Here is a 27,850-nt window from a genome sequence, read left to right as displayed (position 1 = left end):
CTAACAAGGGTGACCTGGACCCCCGATGCTACTGCCCCGCTGCACCATCGATAGCTACGCCCCTAGGTATGACGCAGCCTATTTTTATTTTCTGCCCTTGACGCAGGGAGACTGGAAATCAGCTTTGTCTATGCTAATAAACTCCTGTATTTTGTATCGTGAGGTGAAACTTAAACGGGGCGGGGGGTGGGGCGTCTGCAGCAGCTGACATCACTTTAACTTCGACGAATCTGGAAACAAAAGGCTCGGGTGTGCGCCAGATGTCGAGTTGTCGAAGAGAATAAAGTGCAGGGCTATTTATTTGCTAAATCAGCGGCGCGTGTAGTTGTGCATCAGACGGGTGCATCCAGATTGCAGACAGCCCAGGCTGGCTGCACCGAGAAATGCATCGCGGTTCCTCTTCAGACCCTCATTTGAGCTTGTCACACAAAATGGAACATTGGACAACCTGCCGGGTGCAGGTCCTGGCCGAGACCTATAGGCCTGCCGACGGTCAAGTGTGCAAGTATCATTTGTGAAGCAAGTGCAGTGGCACCGGGCCAGGGGTGTCGGGGACCATCTGCGCCCAGCGCCCCAGGTAGGGCTGTCAATAACCACCACGTCTTACATTAAAAGCCCTGGTACCTTTCCTAAGCCCCTGCTGTCGTTCCCTGCCTTGCAGTGTTCCTCGTTTATGGTCCCTGATTACATCACCACCCTTTCTAATGGCCCAGAAAACTATTTACAGATCTTTGTTGTTAAAAATAATAGTGATGAACACTATAAAAGGTTTAAAATGCAAATTGCATCTTTACGAAACCGTGTTGGGCACTAGATTAGAACAAGCATTGGCATAGCCAACAGGTCTCGCTTTTGGGACCTTATAAGTATTTAGTTATGCAGCACAATATCCTTGGTGCAGCAACATTAACTATTGGATGGCTAAACACTTATAAGGTCCCAAAGGCGAGACCTATTGGCTATGCCAATGCTTGTTTACCTATTGCTGAAGAGCCCTGAGATGTTTGAGGTGGGAGGCTTGTGTAGGCAGTTTTTGGGTGAATTCTAGAGTGTGTCCAAATTATACTAGATGCAGAACCCACTGGTCCGTAGTAATTGTTCGCCACATGTGGAGGAAGTATGAAATGTTGCCTTCTAGGTGGGTAGGATGAGACTGAAATGATTGGCTTGATGAACTGAGAGTTGGAGCCTACACCAAAAAGGTATATCATTGTCGGCGGTTAGTATTATTGCCAGCCCGTGATATCTTTCCTCTATTTAATCTGATATAGGATGTCTGAGGTAGTTGTCTTTGCTGGAACTGAGGTCTGTATGACTATAACATGGAAGAATATGCCGGAAAACAGTACTGCTGATATCCTCCTCTATAGGAAGGTTGACCTCTACACTTTGAACCCCGAAAGGGAGCTTTTCTGAACTGCAGCATCCCCAAAGACTTGGCAGTATCTGTATCTGGTTTGATGGTTTTAAGGGCTTCCTCTACATGGGTGCCAAACAGAGCCTCTCCATCATGTGGAAGGTCCAATATTTTGTTTTGAACCGCAGGATGAAAAGAGGTGGCTTTAAGCCAGCCCTCTCTTTGTAGAACTGCGGCTCCAGCTAGTTGTCTAAAACCTGTTACAGCCACATCCATCACTGAGTCTATTATCTCATTTAATGTTCTCTCTCCTTCATGCAATATCTTTTTTGCCTCCTCTTTAACATCTTCCGGCAGTTGATCAATATAAGAAGCAATGTCAGACCACATCTGACAATCATAGCGCCCTAAGATCGCCCCAAGATCGCCAAGGAGTTTGCTGCCTTTACTGTTAGAGCTGACATTGACGAGAATATTTTCCCCATAGAATCTAGACATCTGCCCTCTCTATCCGGAGGCGCAGAAAGTGGTACCGTAGGATTTTTTGAGCAGCGTTGGGCAGCCTGCATCACTACTGAGTCCGGTTTTGGGCTCCCTGGGAGGCACGCTGGGGCGTCATCAGTGGTCTTATACATTTTATACAGACACAGAAGCACCGCTGGCATAGAGGCTGGGTTTTTCATTATTCTAACACCTTCCTCCCAGATATAATCAATTATGGGAATAGCTCTAACTGACTTACGAAATGGCTCTTTGAAGTCATATAAGAAGCAGTCTGCTTGCTTGAAAGGCATTGGTATAGCAAACCTTTTTGTTGCACGCTCCAAGTTGTGAAATCCCCCAATATCTTCTGGTGGGGAATCTACCAGAGGAGGTACTGGTGAGGCTGGTGAAAACATCCTGTAGTCATCCCGTTCTGAAGTTGTATCATGAAGTTCCCCTTCTTCATCCGAAGAGGCTGGTTCCTGGAGGGAAACAGATTGTCGAGTATTCAGTACCAAAAGCACCATAGAAGCACTAACCCTTGCTGACTATTTCACCTGAGGGGGAGGAGGTATATTGAACGGGTCTGAAGGTGGGAAGCGCTGCCTATAATCCTGCAGCATAAACTGCAAATCAGATAGTCATGAAGATGGTATTGTGACCATTTCTACAAGATACTGCTGATGTTGTTCAGACTATGTAAAATAGGCTGTACCATAGTATTGCTGGTCATCATCATCATCAACATCATTATCATGCGGCTGGCCCTTGCCGTGCAATTCTATATGCATCCCCAAAGAGACCTTCTTCTTCCTCTTCTTCTGAATCTTCCTCCTCTAAAAGGTGAGTGGGTAAAAGAGGAGTAATTTTACTAGTTGAGGTGTATTCAGGCATAATTTCCGATGTCAGAATCTTTTTTGGCGTAGCCAGCTTTACAGATAAAATCTTTATCAAAGAACGTGACAACGACGGTGACTTCCCTTCCACAGCTTTTAATGTTCTTGCCGTAGGTGATGTCATCAACAACGATGAGTTTGTCGACAGAGGGGATTTCGTCGACACCTGTGGAATCAGCAACGGTAAAGACTTTGTCGACACCAGAGACTTTATCTTTATAGACAGCAACGTGTCCATTGAAGGTGGTGCAGTTGACGATGGCGATGACCTTGCCGACTGCTGCTGTGTTGTCGACCTTCTTTCCATCGACGGTGGCAATGTCGACGATGACCTCGTCAACGGTATTTTCTTCGACGATGTAGTCGATTTCTGCGATGACGACGAGTGCTTCGTCGATGATGTGTCACACTCCATGTGTGATGTCAAGGAAATGATCGATGAAACCAGACCTAGTGTCAAAGATGTCAAGGTCGTCGTCGACGATGAAAGAGCCATAGAGCATGTCGTTGACATGCCAGAAATGCATCCTCTTGTCGTCATTTCTCCACTGACTGAGAACTCCCTGACGAGATGTCAAAAGATGTTTTTTTTAAAGTCAGTTTAAGTTCCCCAGGAGGTGTTTTTGGTTCATAAACAGTCTTTGATGGCTGTTCTTTTTCATGAGAACCTTTGCTCTAAGTGGAAGATTCAAAAGAGGACTTCTTGGAACATTTTTTAGCAGGCTGCTTCTCAGGCTGTGATGATTCTCTTGCCCTTTTTACAGAGATTTTTGAAGAGGTAGACTGGTCACTCTCTGAGTCTTACATAGGGTCTGATCTAGGCAGATGAGAAGACATCCTTCCCTGTCTCTAAGGGTCGTTTTTGAAAAAGTACGACAAATCTTGCATTCTAATGCCTTATGAGATGGATACAGGCAGTAAATGCAATTTCTGTGAGAATCATCGACGTAAAGTCTCTTCAGGCAAGTGTCACATTCTCAGCCTTGTCAGACATAGTCCAGATAGAATGACTACTCACCAAAAGTAAGAAACAGGCAGATAATGTCTTGATCTAATCAAAAGATCATAACATTTTACTTTCTTGTAGAAAAAGTCCGAATTCTTCAATCAGATTAGAAAGCGGAGCAGAGCTCAGAGGAGACGCCCTAGCACAACATGCGGTAGAAAATCCGAGGCTCTGAGCTTCCCTCAGGAGTGTTATAGAGGGTGATTGATGCTGATTGGTTGGGGCATAATTTTGGTCCTTTCTTTAAAAAGGACTATGATAGATTATTAAACTAAGAGGCCTAGGCCTTCTTTAGTCCATACCTATTAGTGTAATATGATATTTAAGTCTACTACTACTACTATTTTAAGTACTAGGGTGTGACAGGGCAGCGGCAACAGGGGCGATACAAGGAGGCCCCGGGGGCAGCAACGAGGGCACATTCCTGATGTCCGGAAGGGAAAGCCGCGAGCAGGAAGGAAAAAGCCCAAAAAGGGAGGCGGAGCAAGTCAGCGCGTTCGGCGGCGAAAACGGAGGAGCAGCAGCGGACCTGGTGAATGAGAGCAGTGTGGCTACTGCTGTGATGGAGAAGGCAGCAGCAGACCACGAGAAGGAGAAGGAAGCGGCGGCTATTGCGGACCGGAGCCGAGGAGCCGACGCCGAGAGGACCAGGGAAGCAGAGCATGCCACTGGCTGGGAGGAATCAGCTGTGGCACCATAAGACGGAGGCCGGGAGCCCCAGCGCGAGGAGAAGGAGGTCACCCTTCGAGAAGGAGCTCTGGATGAGACAGCCATGACCCCGTTGCCGGGTCACGGTATCAGGCAAGTGATGGCAGGGGCAAGGGGGGTGCTGCGCAGCTGGGTGTTTTGCACAAGGGACAGGCAGCGCAGTGGCGTCTGATATCAGAGAATACCCCCGGCCAATAGAACAGCCGTAAAAGGTACTCCTCTGTCTTTTCCCTCCCATAGTGCCCCCCCCTGCCTGGTTATGTGCCAGGTGGAGGACTTGTTGACGGAAGGAAGTGGATATTAACAGCTGCCTTATCGTCTCGGTGTCTTTCTTTACCCGCCTATACAGCAACCCCTTTGACCTATAAAAACAGGGGCCTACCTGGTCGTCGTCCTCTGGTACTATCCGGGCCCAAGCGTTCCCCAGGGTGGGATCTTCTGCTTGTGCTGCTCTGAAACTGCGTGGTCGTCCTGTCACACCATCTGTAACAGAGGAAGAGGCAGAGGGGGGATTTGACAGCCCATTCAGCACCACCTCACGGATGTGTTTTCTCTTGGTGAGAAATAATCAGAATTAGTTTGGTTAAAACACAGTGATTTATCTGACAGCACATTTTTATAATGTTATTTTGATGAGTCAAATGTTATGGTAACCAAGTAAAATGTTTGATTATTTTTATTTTAGTGACGCCTGACGAAGGGCTGTAAGAGCCCGAAATGCATTGGGTGATAATAAATGAGGCCAACCACGATGAATTGTTAATCCCTACGTGCCACTGATAAGGCTTAGATGGGCATGCCAGTGGCATTTATAAAAATGTGGAATAACGCTGCCTTTTAAGTGATTGGATAAAATATGGATGAAGCTGAAAATATAAATAAAGATATAGGTTAAATTCTGATTAGTGGATGAAGATTGGTTTATTGTTAAAACAAAGACTTTGCTACAGGGCTCTGCATTTGATTGGCACGTGAGGATGTGCCATATATACAGTGAATTATGCTTGCATCCTATTTGAGACAGAGCACGTAATCAGCAGGCAGTAATATTGCTACGAGCAGCCAGAACAGTCAGTATAAGAAGGTGTGCAAGCAATCATTCTCATTTGAAACCTATATATTGGCCATGTTTCACTGGTTGATACAACATTTCTTTTTATACCACTGGATTTTGTGCAACAAAAGCATCCATTTATGTAAAAAATACATTTTCTTTATAATATCACAGTTAAGGTGAAGTTATGATTGCCAAGTTTGCCAGGTATTTTAGGTGTACAAAACTAGATTCACGCCAAGGTCATGACAACCATAACTCTTCCCTCAAATAGACTGCTCGTGAATGCATAATAGTTATACCAATAAATGACAACCCGCCATCATTAAAAAAGAAATGTATATCCAAGTAAAGAAAGATGCTGTATCCATAATGGTATCATCTATAATGCAAAGAAAAGGCAAAACGACTGTCACTAGAAATGTCGTCAAAGTCCACCATAACCTTGCTTATTTATAGTGCAGTCCTCAACACTCCTGAGCATATCCCAAACAACTCAAGACAACTGTAATATTTTAAAGTACTGATAATGAAGCCGGTATACAATAGTATCAGCAGAGAGAGTAATGCCAGGAACACAGAGAGCACATGAGCAGACATGGCAGAGACAGAGAAAATGGACTAGATGTTCTATTGTAATGTACCCAGCATAAATGTGTCTTCAGATTTTGTGCTGTCTTGAGATGGTACATTTTTGTTCATTCCCACACTACAAACAAAGGTTAATTCAAAGATATGTACACTGGAAAATATAACCCAATTGTTAATCATATCACTCCTCCCACTTAAAGTGGATATGGGCTGCAAACACATTGATGATATAGCGAAACTATGCCTGCTGCTTTTTTGGGCGCGGATTCGATCTACCCCTGCACTGTTCCCCTATGATAATGCACTTGAGGAAGTGAGCGCCCTTGAAGTATTTAATAAGATAAGCTGGTTTAAAGAACATGAAATGTCTACTGAAATGCATTGGGGTAAAGGACCAATGGGATAATACCAACGCCCTACTGCCCCCCAGTAAAAATGAAGTGAAAGCCATGTACTCGGATTGGGTACACCTGTCTGAACTCAACAACTCCTGGAGGGGCAGGCTGACAGTGGAATTTGTTGACTTCAAAATGACCAGATCACTAGAAACTCCCTGTTCCCTGAATAAGTCACCCTCTCCAATTGTGCTCAGACTGGCCTCTACGTATCTGAGCCAGGCACTCCTGTTGTAATGCTCCAATTTCATGCAGTCACCGATTATACTCTGCGCTAAGTCAACAGTCATCCTACGCCAGATTGAGATCCATAACAAGATTGGGTCCAATCTAATTGAATCTACTATATAGGGCAGTCCCAGTTCACTGTGTAGTATATAATTAGAGAAGGACTGAGGGAGCGACACCCTATTTTTAAAGAATGTATCTTCTATTGTCTGGAGTTTACCAATCTGAGCCATACCCCATACTCCCGACCCATATGTTACTGCTGATTTTGCTTTTGCGAGGTAAATCTTTTTGATGGGATCTAAGGGGCTTGCACCCAACTTCTTAGCAAAGCCCTTAATGGCTTGAGGCTTCTTAACATGCCTAGGGCTCTCGCAGTCACCAGCTTTGCCCAGGAGTGGTTTTTATCGAATAATACTCCCAGGTATGGAAAAGATTCCACTATCTCGATTTTCTTTGTTCCCAGATGGAAATAAGGGGATTTTGAACTTTTACCTGCTATAATGATAAAGGATTTGGATTCATTCACCCTTAGGTCTAATTCAGCCATAAATGAGGCATATGTTGTTATCAGGGCTTGCAGAGCTACCCTCGTCCTAGCATATACCAAAACTGGCAGGGGACTTCTTTCAAAAATAGGCACGTTCCTGGGGGAGTCAGTCAGGGCGGCCCCCAACTCGATCGTAAATGAGCGTGTACATTCCCCATTAGTACCATACCGGACACATGCAGTTGCATTGGGATAAAGCTGTAGGAGGAAATGATTAATTGGTGGATCAATCGCAATCCTCGCAATCATTGGCCACAGCCAGTGGCGGCTGGTGACATTTGAAAGTGGTGGGCGTAAAGTTATCATGGTACTGCACTGAGGCGAGCGAGCGAGCCCTAATAACTCCTCCGAGAAAATTTTGAAAAAAGAGTGGATAAATGGAGCATTTTCAAGCAAATTTGAGGAAGCAGGAAGGTTGATAAAGCACTTGCGAAAGTATTATGACAGGATCTGTAATAACATCCTTATATCCATCAACTTTACTCCAACACAATACAAACACACACTCAAACTCTTTCAAGTACACACATAAAACACGAGTCACAAACATTTGTTTAGGCTTAAAGACCTATAAACAAAAAAGTATACAGAGACCGCTGCAGCTGTAAGCAAATGGGAAATACTCGATTTACTCACAAAGTGACAAAAACAAAACCCGCAGCCAGACATATTGGGCCCGGTGCTACCTCATAAGCACCCCTGGTCACACCTTCCCCTTTCTGGGAGCTTCCAGGAGACGTGCTGGCCGTCCGTGTGTGTCAGGGAGGAGGAGGGGTAGGCAGCGGGGGCATGCTTGAGCCGAATGTGATATGGACTGTCCAGTCCAGTCAGTCCTCGACATCCACTCAACAGAAGCAACGACTGGGCTCATCCTCCGATCGAAAGTCAGATTTAGGGGCTCACTGACAAAATTGCAACAAAAAAAATCGGTGAAATTCAATAGATGTGACTTGCTCTGTACATGGTCAGCGTGAATACCCAGTATAGCTGGTAATATTTGTCTGGGGAGGGGCAATCCCACTAAAAGCTGATTCCTGTTTACCGGTTTGCCATCATGGCTATACCATAGTGGGCTACAGTGTTGCAAAGCCTCAGGTGCTAGAAGCCAGGGATTATGCCTTCTGATAGCATATAGCGGACACATACGAGCGCTGTACGAGTTTTTGCCGGCGCCTGGGCTATTTGCTTTTTCTCACTCAGGGCCAGCTCTCAGCGGCAGGCGCTCTACCCACTGAGCTATATCATCGCCGGTATCGGAGTCTGCCAGGCCTCATTCTATCCATGATGCACACAAGAACAGGCCTCCACCCTAGCGCTGATAAAATGCGCCGTCTCCTTCCCAACCCCAGGAGGCCATCGGACGTATCTGCACGAGCGATGTGACAACTTGGGGCATTAGTGAGGGATTGGCCTACTTACACCTGTTTGCACATAGAAGGAGGCTGTACAGGGGCAACAGGTATGGGGTGTGTGGGAGAAAAAAAAAGATGACGCGGCCACATCACAGTTTTCCGGTTTACTGCGGGGTGGGTGGGGTGGGATGGGGGCAACACAATGGGAGGGGGTTACAGGCAAGGAGAGACACGTGGACAGTGAGTGGGGTGAGAGGCAGAGTAACATTCTGTCCCTTAAAGGCAGGAATCCTATAACGAAAATGTCAGCTTTTTCTGGTTGGAAAAAAGGGGTGTGTGTGAGATGGACAGGGACAAGATATCTGAGAGGATATCTGCGCATCAAACCAAATACATAAACAGGTATGATGTGGGTAAACATGAAAAATACTCCTTCGTTTAAAGAGGAAGACTGGGTACGAGTATATATTTCAAAACCCCATAAACACGAAAATTTTAAAAAGAAAGCTTACCAGACCAGGTCCGTGCGGCGCCTCTCTGCTTCTCGGCCGGGTCCCGTTGGCGCCTCTTCTAAGGAACAGCACTGGACCTCTGCAACAGTTTTGTTCTTCGTTCCCAGCTGTTTCTCAGGAATTTTCCAGTCCCATTTTTGCTGCTTTCTCGAACAAGTCACTTATGAGGAAGATAATGTGCTCATCCGGCTCATCTAGATGATTTTGTTTAAGCAGTTTGGTGATGGTAGGTACTCTTCTCACGGAACTGTACAGGGTGCAGGCTAGTTAAAAAAATTCAAATCTTCTGTGGTACCACAGAGGCAATTTGTAGGTATTTCATCATTTCTCTCATTCAGAGTTTTGTTTAATAGCAGACAGCCACCTCTTGTCAGCGTAAAAAAACCTAATTTCTTCATAATTTGTCAGCAGGGTTAAACTCTGCTGTGCACTCTCAAGCAGAAGTTGCTTCTCCCTCTTTTGTATCCTGTTAATTTGCATAGGTTGTTTATGTCAGCACTAAAGCATGGAGGAAATGGGAAAATGTGGTTTGTAACAGGAAAAAGAAGCAGAAGGGGTTCAGATTCTGTATTTTTAAAAGGCAAATTTTACATCGGGCAATAGCTCACCCAAAAGGCTACATCTTGGCCCCTTAAAAATGTCAAAGAATGACGATGTGAAAAGTAGTCCCACATGCAGAAATTGTAGCTAATTAAATACACTGAAGGATGTTGGGGGAACTTTTTCTAAATTAAATGAATCCCCAGTGCTATGTTTTTTTCTTACAAAAAGGCACCTGGAATAACCTCCAGAGATAGTGCTGTTTGCAACGTGGGTGTGCAAGCTTTTCTTTAATTTCACGGCAGTTCTACGGTCCTCCACGTCACAACCCAAGACCCGCTGTGTGGTAGGCGGTGTGACTGAGTGGATTGGCGCTGAAAGGATGACTGATACCAGGCAACGGGTGAGTTAAGTTTGGACCTTATCAATACCGCTGGGTATGACCATTAAATTCAGAGACTGGCGTGAAAAAATATAGTAGTGGGAAACAGCGGAAGTAGCGCTCACCACTCAAGTAAGCCCTGAACTGATCCGAGGCGCCCTTGGCACTTCCCGCACATCCAATTACGCAAAAACAGTAGATACATCTAATAAATTATGTGAATACCTTGGCAACCGTTCACCGATCAGCATGTGAGTGAGAGCATTGCTCACCACTATCGTCCGCCAATACGAGTACAAGACGGAGCAAGACCTAATTAATACCGTTGATTTAGACGATTAAAAGCTGAGGCTGCCGTGAAGTGTGCAAGCCCTGAACTGACCCATGGCATGTCAGCGCTCCTCGCGCACCTAATTTCGTGATGTCACTGACTGCACACCGCTGACATCCTCAGGTGCAGGCGGCACGGGCCGTATGATTCTGGCCTCTTAATCCTCAAGTAGTCTGATGCGGCCCTCGATGATGGAATAAACGGATCAGATATTAACAGCACTGTTTGGCAACCCCTCTAAGCCAATACTGACGCTGCTCCAGCAGCGCAGCATTGGCTTAGAGCAGGGTGACTCACCGCCCGCCTGCCCATTAGGAGACCGAGGTTTGAGCCTTTGCTCAACCCTCGCTCTCCTAATGGGCATGCGCCAGAACAGCAGACAGTAGTGCGCATGACTGGGCACGGAGCGAAAATTCGCCTCCTTCACCCAGCATGCGCACTGCTGCCTGCTGTGCGCTCTGCGCCACCCCTGGTCTGCTGCATGTCAGTCACTCAGCAGCATGACGTCGGACCGCCCTCCCCCTTCAGAATCTGAAGGGGGTGGGCAGTCCGAGTTCATGCTGACTGTGACTGACATGATTGTCAGAAAATTCTCCCTCGACGCCGAGGGAGCTGCCGGTGCGGGCGGCTTGTGGGGCAACGCCCCAGCGCCCTTAATGAACGCACCGCCACTGGCCACAGCCTATGATGGGATACACAGTTAAAGGCCGCTGACAGGTCCATAAGGCCATGTAGATCTTCCCACCTTTAACTTTGGTGTATTTATCAATGCAGAGTGAGAGGTTAAGGCATTGATCAATAGTCCCCTCCCCCTTCTGGAAACCATATTGGGCCTGCATCAAGAGGTTATGTTCCTGGGCCCAGTCCTCCAGCTGATAGAATCCGGCCCATAAGCTTGCCGTTGTGTCCAGTAGGGAAATGGGTCCGTAATTCTTAGGGCTGCTTCTATCCCTTTTCTTGTAAATCGGGACTATTCTGCAATGATTCCAGGACGGGTGGCCCTCTATCGCTATGCTATTGAATACATTAGTTAATAAGGGGCCCCATAGATCATAATTATCTTGCCTTCAGCCCTTTTGTGACTCCTCTAACTGTATATTTTAAAATACCTTGCGAAGAATAACTTACATTAGGCTGCCAGAAGGCGGGGGGGTGGTATTGGAGCCGAATATGCCTTCAAGATATCTGACCCATACATCCTCGCTTTCGTGTAAATCCAGGGATGGCTCTTTAGGCTCTTCAAAATAGGGTGCATTTATAACTTTCCAGATCTCGCTGGAGCTACCCAGATTGGCGACCTGCTGGAGGTTGTCCCAAGCTTTCTCCCTGATGTCCTTCTCCCTTTCCTTTCTTGAAGTTTTATAGTCTCTGCGTAACATTTTTATCTGCTCAGGGGCTCTCGGTTTGATCTTTAAAGCATCGACAAGAGCTCTTTTAGCTGTTGAGCAGGCTGGATCAAACCAGCCTCTTGCCCTTGGCCCGTTTGCACGCTTAGGGTGAGTCAATGCATCTTTTAGCTTCTCTATCAGAACTCTGAACTGGGAAACTAGGAGTGCTGGAGATGACTCCAAGGACAGACATAATAAAATATTATCCCTTGCTTTTGCTATGGATACGTGGGCCAAGTTCTGTTTGACCACCTGGGTCCACTTCAGTTGATACCCATTTTTCCTTTAAGGAGATATTTCCTGATAACACTTGCTGTTTGGTCCGCTTATAGAGGACGTGTAAGTGGGTAAATAAGATTGCATGGCCCTCTATAACAGGTAAAAATAGTATTTGTATGAGTGACTTTGCCACTAGATGTGAGGTTTACTAGGATAAATTCAATAGTGGACTCATAATTGTTCATCCTAAATGTTTTCCCTATGTTACCATCTTTTGTGTTATTTAGTATCCCCAGGTTTTTTATATAAAGGAGTTTGTTAAGACTATCCCCATAGTCATTATGGAAAAAATGAAGAAGGGAGTTACCCTGATAGTCTGTAAGCCCAAACACTGTGTCTTCTTTATACTTACAAAGGTGAGCGTTGAAATCCCCCACCCAGATAATATTTAGGGGGCCCTTTTTCGGGAAACAATCAAGTCAAGTCAAGAAAAGCTTTATTTCGATTGCTTTTTTAACAATCATAAAAGCACATAAAACATACAAAGCTTTTGTACAAAAATGTACTCAAAAATAAAAATACGGTAAACATTAAAAACATCTTAAAATTTGGCATATGATTTTGATAATTAAAAACAGACAATATTAAAGTGACAGTTCACCTAAACAATCTCACTCCTCATGTCACTATACTCTTCCTTTGACAGCACTTTTTTCAGAGACATGGATATCCTCCAGGCTATGTGCTCATTTTCTAGAAACTGGAGCTTGATTAGTGCCGGGCAACATTGCCTCAGCCCCGAAGCTTTTAAAAGTAGAACTAACCACACCTTTCTTAACTCCGTGTACAATTTACAGAATAAAACTAAATGAATTGTAGATTGGACTGAGTTGATTATCACAAGGACATAATTGTAATTCACGTGCCCAGTCATTAATTGTTAGAAAGGAGACAAATCTATGGACAATCCCCAGTCTAAACCTGGTTAGTAGCAGCCTATCCACCAGGGACAAATGCTTAGTACGGCTGCAATCTTAAAAGTAGTAAGAACCATCTGATGCTGCTGGACACTAGGCTTCAAAATTTCCCCAGATAATCTTAGCATGTCCAACAGCTGGAGACCCTCCTTTCTTAAGTTCTTTCTTGCAATCAACTGGATGGTACACGGATTGGTAAAATATTCGGGGTGACCTAGATCTCTCATAAATTCTTTCACAAACGTAACCCATGGAATCTTTAGTGCCCCTTCCAAGTTCAAACTGTCCTGTAAGATCTCCCTTTTTAACTTGGTCTGTTCTTTTGTCCAGATCCTGTGCCAGAGCAGAATAGGTTCCAGTTTTATAAGGTCGGAGATGTATAGGAGGCCCAACTCAGCATGACAGACGTGTGTGTAGGTACTGGCAGGGACTGACAGAATATACCTTAAAAAAGTGTTTTCCATTAATTGTATCGGGTATGTGTCAGCAAAGCCCCATACTCCCTCTCCGTATATTGGGGTCAAAATGCATTTCGCTTTGTAAATTTGTAAAAGTTCTCCTAGCGGTTACCTACCCAATTTTTAGAGAAGGTGGCCAAGGCTGTTGTTGTTCTAATAAAGGCCAGCTTTTTTGCAGAAACAGCTTGGGTCCAAGAATCGTTCTGATTAAATAAAATACCCAGATATGAAAAACACTTAGTGGGGGCTATTATGTGCCCATGCACGAATATGTCCCTGGACCTCTGATTCCCAAGTCCACATCTCAGTATAAAAGTCTTTGTCGTGTTAATACAGAGACCGGTGTCCTTCATGAAATTAGAAAAACTATTTGAAACCTTCTGGAGACCAATCTGCGTACAGGACATCAGTATTGCGTCATCCGCATAGAGGAGAGCTGGTATAGGACTATCACCTATTTGTGGAAAGTCTCGACCATCCTTAAGGAGTGCCTGCCCTAGCCAATTAATATAAAGGTTAAAAAGGAAGGGGCCAGGACACAGCCTTGTATAAGCCCCCTCCTAATCGGGAAAGAGGCAGTACTCTCTCCACCCAGACCAAAGCACACTTGTGACTTCGCTCCACTGTAGAGGCACATAAGAAAATAGATAATGTTAGGGTCAACCCCCAAAATCTCAAGAATCTCCCAGAGTTTGCCGTGCCTCACCGAATCAAAGGCCGCAGTGAGGTCAACAAAGGCTAAAAATAATCTGCCTTTCATCAACCTGGTGTACTTCCCCACAAAGATGGCTAGATTTAAGCTCTGCTCTATTGTCCCTAATCCTTCATGAAAGACGAATTGGATGTCAGATAGGATATGATCTTCATCGGCCTAATCATGTAGGCGTTCCAAAATAATTTGCCCAACAACTTTGGCCAAAGAATCCAATAACGAAATGGGTCTATAGCAGGCAGCATCCTGACGGTCCCCTTTTTTTAAAAAAGGAACGATAATAGATTCCACCCAAGTCGACAGAAATGAGGCCTGGCAACTGGCATTAATTACTTGTGTGATAATTGGGCCCCAGAGATTAATGTTGAACTTAAACAAGTCCACGGGAACCCCATCTGGCCCAGGAGCCTTGCCACCTAAACTTGCTAAGAGTGCTTTGTTTACTTCCTCTAGGGTGAAATAAAGGTCCAAGGTATGGGTGGTATCTTCTTGAATATTGCTATGTTGGTTATTAGAGATTCCCTGCCTGTTATACATCGTGGAAAAATGTTCAATCCCTTGATCCTCGGGTATGGGAATTTCTATTGAGGGACCCCCTCCCGGTGACAGAAATGGTGTCTTTACTGCTTTCCAAAAAGCAGCACTATCTTTCATTTGTGAGGCTGTGTTAAGGGATTCCCTCGCTTCTTTCCTCAAGGCGTTCTTTCTTTCTATGAGGGCCAGTTTATAATCCCTTCTAGCCTGCCTCATGTTAATAATATATCTTGGTAAATTGTGCAGCTCGCGCTTCAAGGTAGTATAAGCTTGTGTGCACTTTGTGTCGAACCACCGTTGGGGGCCAACATTTTTTTTATTTTGTGTGTGCAGGACCTCCCTTACCATGCCTGCTATTACTTGGAAGGAAGATTAAATACTATCAGGGTTAGCGGACTTACTCAGGCAAGTTTCAAAGGCCAGTCTACATTTGGTTACCAATTGTTTTGTAAACACTTTGGGGTCCACCATGGTCCAACGACTTTATCGATTTTTACATTTGCTAGTGCCTGGTCGACCTGTTCATCACTTCCCGGCTTACTAGTAGGGAGAAAGACCGATATACAGAGGGGAAAGTGGTCACTCAGCGAATTACCATCAACTGTAAAGGAATGCGACCTGGGTGCATGGGTGTTTTCAACTTTGTCCAACTCCCTATTTAGATGCTCTACCACTATCTTCCTATGACCCCCCATTTCATTATTATAAAAGTTAATTAAGAGCCATGGTCTTTCCTCTGTGCCTTCTATTAGTTCCAGATGGAAATGTCTATTCTGTGACCCAACCATCCTTACTTGAAGAGGAAAAGTGTTAGATATTAAAGTCAACAATCTACCCTTCGCTCTACCTGACACTGAGTCAACCGCTGCTGTGAAGAAGGACCGGTATCCCGAGACAAAGACGGGTTCCGTGGCCCAAGTTTCATGGAAGCAAATAACCTCCAAGGGGTGCCAGATTTTATGCCATTGCTCGTCTCCTAGTTTACGGGTGATTCCAGCCACATTCCAGGAGGCCAATCGGGTGTTACCAGTGCTAACCAGACTCGGTATGTGAATGATTGGTGGGCTTCCCTGGATCATGAGGGCTTGAATACCTAAAGGGTTAGTACATTCGGCAGGAGAACAGGTGACTGGTGTTAGTCAGTCACAAGTCTCCAGATCCGAGAGGACAGTAAATATGTTGTGAAGCCCCACCCCATAATGCTACTATAGCTACTATAGCTTCCCCCCTGGTATAGTTGGTGACCTTGTTTTTGCCTTTGCCCCAATGACTTTGTTGGCCCCTGCTTGTAGAAGTATTCCAGAGATAAGGGTATGATCTGAGTACCTCTAGCTGCCATACTATGACAGTTGCTCAAAAGGGCTTCAACCACTTGTGCGTTGTTAAAATTAATTACAACATAATCACCGTCAATGGATTTTATAGAGCTGCCCACCCAGCCCACTCTCCCGGCCATGATAATCTCATGGGACAGGGGATAGCTTCTCATTGCTATAGCCATTAGATGGTTTGATAGCCAATGCAAAGATGTGTCCATTAGCTGTTGAGTGGATTCAGGCTGGTTCTTACCGAGTGGTGGTACATTAGACAAAACTAAGGTAGATGCTGCGGGCGGGAGGTGTAAGACTTATTGCGGTTGGTGTGCATGTCTTTTAGTGCTTGCCTGTGATCTAAGTGATGACTGAGTTTTCTGAGGGTCACCACCCATGACCCCCAGGACTCCGGAAGCCTGATATGCAAAGCCCGTATTACCCGGTGCCGGTGGGATTTGACTTTCCCTGGGTGTCTTATGGCGAGCTATGTCCATGGGGGGCAGCCCATCAGGGAGTGTAGCAATAGTTGGTACAGAGTGCGGCAAAGTCACCCAAGTTGCTGTGGACCTGACATGAAAATGAAGACTTGTCCGTAATAACAGATGCCAGCTCTGTGGGATGAGGTTCAGAGGGACGGTGGTTCAAAGCATTTTGAGCCTCCAACCTGGATAAACGCTCTCCAATAGCTGTCAATTTGGATAGGATGGGCTCCAACAAGGCAGATGTTAGAACCGGCGGTCTCTAGTTGGCAGAGGTATACACTTCTGACAAATAGGGACCCACCAACTCTAGTCAGGGCAAGGGGATTACACACTCAGATAACCCCTGCTACCCCCTTGGTAGCTTGGCAGAGCAGACAGGCTTATCTCAGAGGCAGTGTGTTAAGCATTTATGACCACATACAGTAATAAAGTGAATACACTACAAATGGACACAACACAGGAGTTATTATAAAAATAGTATTTTTATATAAGGCTTAGCACAAGACCAAATAACGACAAAAATATACCACAGTCTTAATAAATCCTCTTTGGAAGGAAAACTGATAGTTCAAGTAAGGTTTCTTCTTGGCAAATAGTTCTTTAGCAACAAAATTAAGTATTCTTCTGAAACACAGTTCTTTGGCAACAATGTGACCCCCACAGGAGTCACACGACGTTGAGTTTACGTGATTCTCAATGTTCGGCGTCGACTGCGAGGAGCGCTACGTCGAGCCTGGAGTTGCAACAGACCCCACAAACACAGTACCTTTGGGAATGAAGAAAACGATGATCCACGGCGTCGAGATGTCGGCGTCGAGGTCGGCGTCGATCGTGCCTCGGAGCCGGGTCGATCCGCAGCGGCGTCGAGGGCTGGAGCAGCGCTCACGGCGTCGAGATCGGCGTCGGTCGTACCTTGGAGTCCGGTCAATCCGCAGCAGCGTCGAGGGATGTCGGGCCGGAGCAGCGCTCACGGCGTCGAGAAGGGCGTCGAGTCGATGCGATCAGCAGCGGCGTCGAGAAGGGGTCGCTTGGAGCTGGAGCCGAACTCGCTACTCACTGGCGTCGATACCGGCGTCAAGACGGGGTCACTTGGAGCTGGAGCCGAACTCACTACTCCTGGCGTTGCTACTTGCGTCGATCGGGCCCGGCGGCCGGCGTCGAAGGCTCGGAACACTGGAGCCGTTACTCACGATGTCGAGCTGGATTCGGCGGCATCGGCGGCGTCGAGACTGCAGATTTTCCCTTGTGTACTGGAAACAACACTTTCCAGCAATCAGCAATTCAGTAGAGGGTGAAGTCCTTTGGCCCTGTGACTTCAACAGGAGGCTGGCACTCTTCCAGCCCTTGGAGATTTTCTAGCAAGCTTTAGAGAGTACACACCAAGTTCCTCTCTCCTTGTTCCTTGGCAAAAATAAAGAAGCAGCTTCAGGTTCCCCACAGCAAACAGCACACTGGCAGAAGGGGGGCAAGTCCTTAGATCAGCAGGCTTCTTGTCCTTGGTAGAGGTTTCCTGGTCAGAAGTGATCTGAGTTCTTGGTTCAGGGGTCTTTCTTTTATACCCCATTTCTCCTTTGTTCCCTTTGTCCAAGCAGGGAAATTCCCCCCATCCCAGGTTTGTTGTGGGTGTTGCCAGGCAGAGGCACCTGGTCTATTCACTGAGCAGGGCAGGGTCCTCAGCCGCCCAGCAGGAGGCGGAGCCAGTATTGTCACTGGCAGGAGCAGGGCTATCAGTCGCCCGGCAGGAGGTGGAGCCAGCATTGTGTCAGGCAGGGCAGGCTACTCTTCCCTCACTCTAAGTGTAAATGCCTCATTCACCCCACACTGACTCATTCAGACCTTTGGAGCCACCCAGCCCCTGACACACACACCAAACCAGCAGAGACCGATGGATAGTTGGACAAGAAAATAGTAGGGGTGGGCGAAATTTGCGGAATTAACTTCCGCAAATTATCGCGAAAATGCAGAAAATCTCCGCAAACACGCCGGAAATATCGCGAAGACGCAGAAGTTTTTTGCCGCCTGTTCGCGGTATTTTTTGCGTGATCGCGGGTCGCCAACTTACCCATGCGGTTGCTCACGGGCGCGGCCATCTTGTTTTCACTTGTCCCGCCCTCTCGCGATGTTTACTTCCTGTTCCGGGTCGCGCAATGCATGTTCGCGGTCGATATTTCCTGTTCGCGACCGCTTTTACTTGATCGCGTTGCTTTTTGCTTGCTCGGGGAGAAAATATCGCGCGAACTTGCGCACGTGGTCGCAATGGGCGCGGCCATCTTGTTTTCCACTCTATTGCATGGTTCTGGGGCCTGATTTTCAATCCTCCCTAAATCTTTTCAATCCTTTGTTTATAGCCACTTTTTTTTGATCTTTATTACTTATTATTTCTCTAACTATTTTCCTGCTTCTATATTTTTGGTTTTTGTCTACTTTTTTTTAGTTTTTTAGCTACTTTTTCTCTTTGTATTGCCCGCTATTTATTTCCTTTACTCCTTTATTTATTTTACCTTTTCTTTCCCGCCCCGTCCCCAGAACCATGTCCAAGGGCAGGGCTGTTCGCCGGCGCAGCCAGAGCCGCGACCGCCTTCCTTGCGGAAGGCGGCGCCCACAAGGGGTGCAGGCACGGGCCTTATTTGGGGAGGCGGAGTTGGCTGCACTAATTTTCTTTGTGCAGCGCCACATCCCCTCAACCCTGGCAGCAGGTGGCAGGCCTGGGTCCGGGTACGGCCTCCGGGAGCGTCGGCAGCGGTGGGGTAAGGTGCGCCGGGCAGTGTCGCGCATCTCTGGGGTCCGGCGCACCCAGGCACAGCTGACGCACCGGTGGTCCGACATCCTGGACCGTGAGCAGGACCTGCTGGACCTGCTAGGAGTGGAGGTCCCAGGGCTTGGTGAGTACCTATTTAATTATTACAACTTTGTGTCTGTTCTTCTGCTCTATGTTATATATTGCGAATATCTTTTTTTCCTTCCAACCAGCTAGAATGTTGCTGCTTACAATACATTCCAGGTTAATAACGTTTAAAAGTCTTCTGTGATTATGACACAGGTGCTCTTCTGCGCTACTACTAATCTTACTTGTTTGCAGCTTTGCGTTTGCGCTTGCTTAGCGTGATTCTTTACGAGTTTATTTTAGAGAAATTAAGTTACGTAATGCTACAGTGACTCACGTCCACTCCTTACTTTGTCCTGTCACTAATAGATAGCGGCGGATTGATACTTAGGTTTAGGTACTTTGTATGACCTTCTAATTGGTTAGTGGTATGCGTGATGCCCCCCCTCACTCAGTTACGTGACGTGCTGCTAGTACGGCAGTCTTTAGAACCTTTTCTAGTTTGTTCAATGAGTGGAGGTAGGCTTTGCAGTTACTTAGCAGTAGCAGATCAGCATCAATCAAACCAAAATTTGGTGTATACAAAAAATGTAGTCATGTTCATGTGTCCTCCATGATTGGATCATACACATTGTTGAGGAATACAGTGGAAATGCATACTTAATGTACAATTGGCATGCCTGGAATAGGTGGGCTAGGTTGGGTGGTACGTTGTACTAATACTTAGGCTTACTTGTTATAGTTTTCTGGAATCAGAATGGAAGAATGGATTACTGTTGATAAATAGTAACTTAAGTAGTCGAACTGCGAATCCCACGATATTACATGTTGACCAGATGAGATCGGTCAATGTAGTTATTGCAATTGTTGTTTACATAAGTGTTTTTTGACCGTTGTTGAAAAATATTGTATTTGTTTGACACCATCCATCAATGTTTGTCTCTTTCTTAATTCCTATATCTCTCCTGTCCATCAGCACCCAGGGGCAGACCGACAGGGACTGGACAGTCGGCGGGACAGGAACACCACCAGGAGGACACCGCTGAGGGCTCCTCTGCTGGCCCCAGTAAGTCTTCTTGTTTTTAATAATATTTCTTATTCCATAACTTTTACTGCCCCATTTCTCCCGAACTATAGTGTGTTTCCAAATGCTATTTTTTTACCACCAATTATCCTTCGATCTGTACGGTTTCAAAAAGCTTATCCCTGCCTCCGCTATGATGACTGAGTACTACTACATACTATCAGTCTGTCTGTCTGTACTGTAGTAGCTAGTCTTGCCCAGTTGGCCAGTGCCACTCTTTGTGAAAGGTTGTAATATAAAACTCATATTCACCAGTAGCTCGTACAATCCGTTGGGTCGTTGTCTTGTACTACTTTTACTCTTATTGATGTTGAGGCTTTGAAAATTCACAGCAACAACAGCCCTACCAGATTTCTTAATATTTTGATATGATACCCTATAGGACATACCACTGTTGTAGGGATCTTGCACATACATTTGCACCAGAAAATAGGATGTTGGTGATGGTAGGTTGGACCTTCTTTGCACACCTCAATCAGAAATTCCGCACCCACCACAATTCCACTGCTTGACTATAGTACTGTCTTGTCATACCTATTAGGTCTCGGAACCCTCCCCCCAAGATAACCAACAAGTAGACAACCCAGAACATAACACACCCAACCTCTGTCGTGGAAGCAATTCACATGCACACCCTTACTTTAATTTGCTCACTCGTGTAAGTTAGTCCACTCCACACCAAATACCACGAAGTCTATGTAAGTTTCAAATGTTTATTTCAATTTGAGAAGGTCTGTACACTGTTTTCTTAGCAGCACCAACCGGCAAATCAATAACATTAATACAATATACATTGTTACACTTATACAGTTGGGAATTAAATCATGATAACTGAACAGTGGTGGAAGGCAGCACCACCATCCCATAGCAATTTAGTTTATATACATTTATAAATGAAGATGTGAGTGAAGGGACCCCTCACCTCAGAAGAACCTAGTACTGGTAGTTGGTGCATCGTTCAGAAGCTCTGGTTCGTAGAAGGGAATCTTGCGTCTGTAATGCGAAAAAAGAAATGGTGTGCGTTAGTATATTGCAACTTGCAAGCATTTCTCAGCCGTGCCAAAAAGTGTAGCATCTATGGATAAGCAATATGGACTAACAGTAACAGTAGTACACCAGTTCTCCCTAAAAAAGTGGCTTGTTAATGTTTGTTGACCGCTTGTACGCAGCGCGTAGACTAGACAGTAGCAGTGTGAGGCAGGTCATGTGGGCTCAAAGGTGTCTTAAGAAGCTGCAAGGTAAAGGTAACGTCACATGTGCATGGCTAGGGCTAATCAAGCAAATGCTACAATGATCATATAACTTAGTGTCTACTCTACTATTACCTGATTTGTACTAGTGATGTATGTTAGTATTAACTCATTTTTCAACCTTGCTACTGATCAATAGGGGGGAGGTGTATATGTCGCCTAATAAATGTGTAATGTTTTCTAGGCACACTACCAACCACCATTGCTGGGGCCAGCGAAGGCGACGGCGAGGGCGAGGATGCGGCAGTTGCAGATAGCAACGGAGGGGGAGTGGCAGCACCAGTGGCAGGCGGTGGTAAGTTAGATTCATAATCTTTAACTATTGTTGAACTTGACAGCACACTCACTGCAAAGGTGTACTGTATGTATATGTATACTGTACAGTTGTGAATTAGGGCCCCATTAGGATGGTGGGCGTATTGCCCCCGCCGGGCCGGCTGGAATTCACTGCCGTCACCGCAGGGGCAAGCCTCCCGCCATCCCTGTAGAAAATATTCAGACATGTCCAGGCGGAAAAGGGTTCAATATGGCGGTGGTGTCACTCTCACCACACCGGCAGCCATATAATCTGCATTTTGGAATGCCTTTGCGTGGCGGCATTGCCGTCCGCCACGGAAAGGCATGCACACATTGCAGAGTATGCTTGGGGGCCCCCATGGAGGGTACCTACTGATGCTATGGTACCCCCCGACTTTCAAAGCAAAACGTGACAGGCTCCGTGCGAGGCCCGTCATGTTGTGCTTGGAAAAGCAGCACAACATTTTAGCATTGCTTTCAGCAAAGCCAACCAGAATTTAAATTGAAAAAAACAGGGTGCGCCCGCCACTGTGCCGGGCGCATCATCCTAATTAACTGTCCCCACGGGACCCCCACCCTTTTTAGCAGTCGGATGGCGGGCGGACAAAGTCCGCCCGCTATCCGATGTCGTAAGTAAGTATGAGTTCTTGGGGACGTTTGAAGAGTGAACTAGAAGACTAGAATTCCCTTTAATTGGTATAGGACTAGGAGCCGGAGTATTGAGTAACCAATGTCCTCATCTATCTGATTTCAACTCCGCTTTGAAAGTTTTATGGAGAAGAGCACCTGGTGCACTGTTCAACTAAAAAGTGTAAGACAGGTGGAAGGAAGAAGGACGGGCGACATTTAAAATGTTATGTACTACTGTGCTTTATTTTATAGTGCTACTCTACCATGCCACTATGTGTATAAATAATTACCTTCTCCTACTGTTTTATTAAGACTATATTTTACAATTGTCTTGTTTTTTTCTTTTTGATACACAGCAACTCCGAAACTCAACCGTAAGGAGTTGGCCGCCAAGGCATGGCGCCGGAAGCTGGAGGCAATCCAGCAGGAATACCGGCGGCTTGTGGTCCTAGCCGAGGAGGAGGAGGAGACTGCTGCAGCTATTGAACCCTCCTCCGGTGCCCCCGGCCCCAGCCACCGCCCTCCAGTGGTAAGGCGCCACCGCCTGGCGGCTGCCCGCCGCCACCGTGTCATCTCCGGTGCCCCCCCCCCCACTGTGGCTGCAACTGCCGCGGCCTTAGACGCCGCGTCGCCTATTTAGAGGACCAGATGCGTGTCCTCCTCCAGTCCCGCCCCACCAGTTAGTCCCTGTCACTGCCCCTTTTTTAATCCCTGTTCGTTCTTCACTCGTTTGGGCGTTCTCTACTTCTATGGACAGTCGTTGGGGTTAGGGAGGTGGGTGGTTCAGCTTTTGTGGGTTTAGTTTATTTGTTAGGGTCAATTAAATATATTTTTCTATGTTACATGCAATGTTGTTCATGTTTTGTAGGTGGGGTAACTGTTTTACATCACACTGTTTCCTTGCTGGTGCATGGCCGCCCATAGCGTGTGTTTGATTTCAATAATTTGCTGACTGTATAAGACACAAACAGATAGATGCGACACACCTCACTCATTGACTGGTCCTACTATGCATTCTTTGGAGTGGTGTTTGAAACTGAAATCATTGACAACATGTCCATTATTAATTCTGCCTCCCCCAAACTTCTCTCTTACCGGTGCTTGATGTTTATGTCCAACTGTGGCACATCACTGGCTGCATGGTGAAGATGGTTTCCTTTTTCATACATGCCATGATTGGGGTGGTGGTGGTGGTAGTATAGTAGTAGTAGTATACAATGGCAGGGTGGCAGCATTTCCAAAAAAAGAAAAGGAGATAGTCAATCGCCTTTGAGAGACTGTTAGAGGAGTAGTTGAATGAAGTACATCACAGAATTTACCGAGCAACAATTATATGCTCAAATATTTGCCAAAAAAACTGAATGCTGATTATTATGAGGATAGCCTACTAGACAGAGTTACAAACTATAGTTTTGTCGACTTGACTATGCCTACAGTCTAACAGTTAGTGCTGTATATGAGGAATGACAACAAACAAATCCAATCAATGCCGGCAATTCATGCTGAGGTATATGTTCCTTTGGTAAATAAAATAACCTCTGAAATATCCTACTCATGGGTGGGCAAGCAGAAGAAGATCATCGCTCTGCATTGAAATTGAAGTAGTGTTGCTTTCACCACATCCGCCCCAGCAAGTGTGTGATTAAGTATTGGTGTACATTTAATTTAGTTACACCTCGACAATAAGTCACACAGCCCGGGGGAAGAGGGTTAGGGTCCGTTGATTGGATGGGAAGGGGGATTTTGGGAAAGGTTTGACATAGAAAAACAGTATGCATACATAGACAAACAAACGACAATCATTGAAGACTACCATACCATATCCATTCCATATGTTAAGGGGGAAAAAGGCAATGCATGCATGATGATGAGGCCCGGATTACATACACTTCTATTTCTTGTTCTGTTCCGGCCTTAATACTTTAACAGATAGCAAATAGAAATTTTAAATATTGGTAGTGAAGAATCGTAAACACAGAGCAAACGTAATGATGATTGATAATAACAACTCCAAGAACACACTGTTGTAAAGAATGTATACAAGATATTAATCAAATTATTTAAAAGAAGTGAAAAGTGGATACTGTTACTGTCTTATCCTGGTCAAAAATGTGGACTGTTTTTTTGCATCTCGGCATTCCTCTTGCTCCTCTCGTCCATCAATCTTGGGTGTGTCGCCTCGCCACTCGCCACTGCCCGGCTGGAATAAAAAGGTGATTGATTGGTAAGGTAATTAATATGCATTGTAATGTTTTACAAAGTTTTGGACAAGGCCCGGCCTGTAATTTTAGATTGAAAACCAAAGGGGATATTCAGAAAGAAAGTGAAAAAAAATGCACAAGTGATGGTGTAGTGCAACAAGAACACTTTCCGAGGTGGCATGTATGCATATGCATCATCTCTACTGTAGTCTGTTTCCAGCATAGACCTTCAACAGTAACAGGAGAGATCAGGCCCACAGTGCTTACCATTAGCACATCCTACGTTAACACTTTAGAGTCCTTTTTTTTCTCTCAAAGAGTTGGACAAACGCAAAGCACATTATCCATTCCAAACATAGCATTTTACAGTTAAAGTTAGTAAAATCAATGCACTGCAGTCATCCCACCGCTACACTCTATTCAACTTCTACACAGACATTTGGGTGTGCTGTGGTTGTTGTTGACGTGTTTACCTTTAGGCTTTTCCATTTTATGCCACTCATGAAACATCCTCCTGACTTCATCATCAGCTCTGATACTTCTACTGACTGACTGGAGATCGGCCTGCAGTACAAGTGTAATTTTTATAACACAACAAGAGTAGAAATATAAATATTACTGACTTGAGTCATTCTTTATTGTGTACAGAAAGATAGATTACCACTAGTACACTTTGACATCACTTTGTGCACAACAAACAACGCAAACACAAAGACCAATAGCTCAGAGTCAGGTGTCCAATGCATGCCATTAATTGTCATCATTCATTACCTGTTCCTTCTCATCTTAAGTTAACGGGCCGTCTCTTTCGCCATCATCATGATGGACGGTGCTGTTAAGTCACAGTCATTTGCATTGCGCAGATTGAGTGAGTCCCCTTCCTGTATTGAATTAAAAGCAATGTATCACCAAGATGCAGGAGAAGTACACATTTCTTGTTTGCCACAAGGGGAAAATTAGTAATTACTAGTGTGTTCTTTAGAAAGTTGATTAGTGGCAGTGCACAATTACATCAATTCATGCGCAACACACACCACAAAATCTACATCATTCAGTCTGCCATTCTGCGGCCAATGCATGGCATCAATCATTACCTGTTGCATCTCATCTCGTTAACGCTGCAGGCCGTCTCTTTCGCCATCATCATGATGGACGGTGCTGTTAAGTCACAGTCATTTGCATTGCGCAGATTGAGTGAGTCCCCTTCCTGTATTGAATTAAAAGCAATGTATCACCAAGATGCAGGAGAAGTACACATTTCTTGTTTGCCAGAAGGGGAAAATTAGTCATTACTAGTGTGTTCTGTAGAAAGTTGATTAGTGGCAGTGCACAATTACATCAATTCATGCGCAACACACACCACAAAATCTACATCATTCAGTCTGCCATTCTGCGGCCAATGCATGGCATCAATCATTACCTGTTGCATCTCATCTCGTTAATGCTGCAGGCCGTTTCTTTCGCCATCATCATGATGGACGGTGCTGTTAAGTCACAGTCATTTGCATTGCGCAGATTGAGTGAGTCCCCTTCCTGTATTGAATTAAAAGCAATGTATCACCAAGATGCAGGAGAAGTACACATTTCTTGTTTACCAGAAGGGGAAAATTAGTAATTACTAGTGTGTTCTGTAGAAAGTTGATTAGTGGCAGTGCACAATTACATCAATTCATGCGCAACACACACCACAAAATCTACATCATTCAGTCTGCCATTCTGCGGCCAATGCATGGCATCAATCATTACCTGTTGCATCTCATCTCGTTAACGCTGCAGGCCGTCTCTTTCGCCATCATCATGATGGACGGTGCTGTTAAGTCACAGTCATTTGCATTGCGCAGATTGAGTGAGTCCCCTTCCTGTATTGAATTAAAAGCAATGTATCACCAAGATGCAGGAGAAGTACACATTTCTTGTTTGCAAGAAGGGGAAAATTAGTAATTACTAGTGTGTTCTGTAGAAAGTTGATTGGTGGCAGTGCACAATTACATCAATTCATGCGCAACACACACCACAAAATCTACATCATTCAGTCTGCCATTCTGCGGCCAATGCATGGCATCAATCATTACCTGTTGCATCTCATCTCTTTAACGCTGCAGGCCGTCTCTTTCGCCATCATCATGATGGACGGTGCTGTTAAGTCACAGTCATTTGCATTGCGCAGATTGAGTGAGTCCCCTTCCTGTATTGAATTAAAAGCAATGTATCACCAAGATGCAGGAGAAGTACACATTTCTTGTTTGCAAGAAGGGGAAAATTAGTGTGTTCTATAGAATGTTGATTAGTGGCAGTGCACAATTACATCAATTCATTCATGCGCAACACACACAACAAAATCTACATCATTCAGTCTGCTATTCTGCGGCCATTGCATGGCATCAATCATTACCTGTTGCATCTTATTTTCAGTTAATGGCCAGTCTCTCTCGGCTCTGAAGGAGGATAGCTATAGAAGTCATCAGATTCATGGTCCACTTGTTTTGGAAGGACGAGGAAAGTTTGAATTTGTTGTTACCATCATCCAATCATCATTCATGAGGGAAATGGAATTGACCAGGAGATGCAGTATGATCGAGCGGAGGAGCTGGATTCTGAGGACTGTAGTGTCAAATGGCAGACACCTGAAACTTGTATCTTAAATTAGAAGAGTAGAAGAAGGTGATAATGCATTTGTTGCGATTCACAAGTTTATAACCGGAACGACAGACACAAACAAAGGGGGAAAAAAGGGAGGAAGACAGTAAGTGCGAGCCTAATTGTCAGGGAAGTATAGCTCGTCCTCAAACTCTGGGGGATCTTCCAGTAGTAGGTAATCATCTGACACAATACTTCCGTCACCTGAGCCGCTGTCCTCATCTTCCTCTGTTGATTCATGCATTGTGTAATTCGGTGGTATGAAGTGCTGATTCATTTTGATCATTGTTAACCTCTCCACGTTTTTGGGAGATAGACTGGTCCTTCTCAAGGTTACAATGGAACCAGCAGCACTGAAAACACGTTCGGAAGAGACACTTGCGACAGGGCAAGCCAGATAGCTTATCGCCAGCCTGCTGAGCTGTGGCCATTCAGACCTTTTCCTATACCAATACTGCA

At 45.4% G+C, this 27,850-nt stretch overlaps 2 protein-coding genes across 3 annotated transcripts in view; both read left to right on the top strand.

Moving 5' to 3' along the window:
• Positions 1–23,310, top strand: part of LOC146835062 (uncharacterized) — a 104,983-nt gene extending 81,673 nt beyond the window's left edge. For both annotated transcript variants that reach the window (XR_014960682.1, XM_085602731.1), the window contains 3 exons: positions 20,269–20,358; positions 21,811–21,921; positions 22,910–23,310. Coding sequence is in view for 1 of the 2 variants with exons in the window: in XM_085602731.1 (XP_085458857.1) it covers positions 20,269–20,358; positions 21,811–21,921; positions 22,910–23,193 (485 nt within the window). In the remaining variant the exon portion in view is untranslated. The remainder of the gene's footprint in view (positions 1–20,268; positions 20,359–21,810; positions 21,922–22,909) is intronic.
• The window catches only part of LOC146835060 (vitamin D3 hydroxylase-associated protein-like), an 824,670-nt gene that overhangs the window by 88,003 nt on the left and 708,817 nt on the right, over positions 1–27,850 (top strand). The gene's annotated exons all lie outside the window — the stretch shown is intronic.

This window comes from Triturus cristatus, chromosome 4_2 (genome assembly GCF_964204655.1).
Source record: "Triturus cristatus chromosome 4_2, aTriCri1.1, whole genome shotgun sequence".
Classification (NCBI taxonomy): domain Eukaryota; kingdom Metazoa; phylum Chordata; class Amphibia; order Caudata; family Salamandridae; genus Triturus; species Triturus cristatus.
The sequence above is the reverse complement of the archived record's forward strand: the minus strand, read 5'-3'. Positions and strand labels throughout refer to the sequence as shown.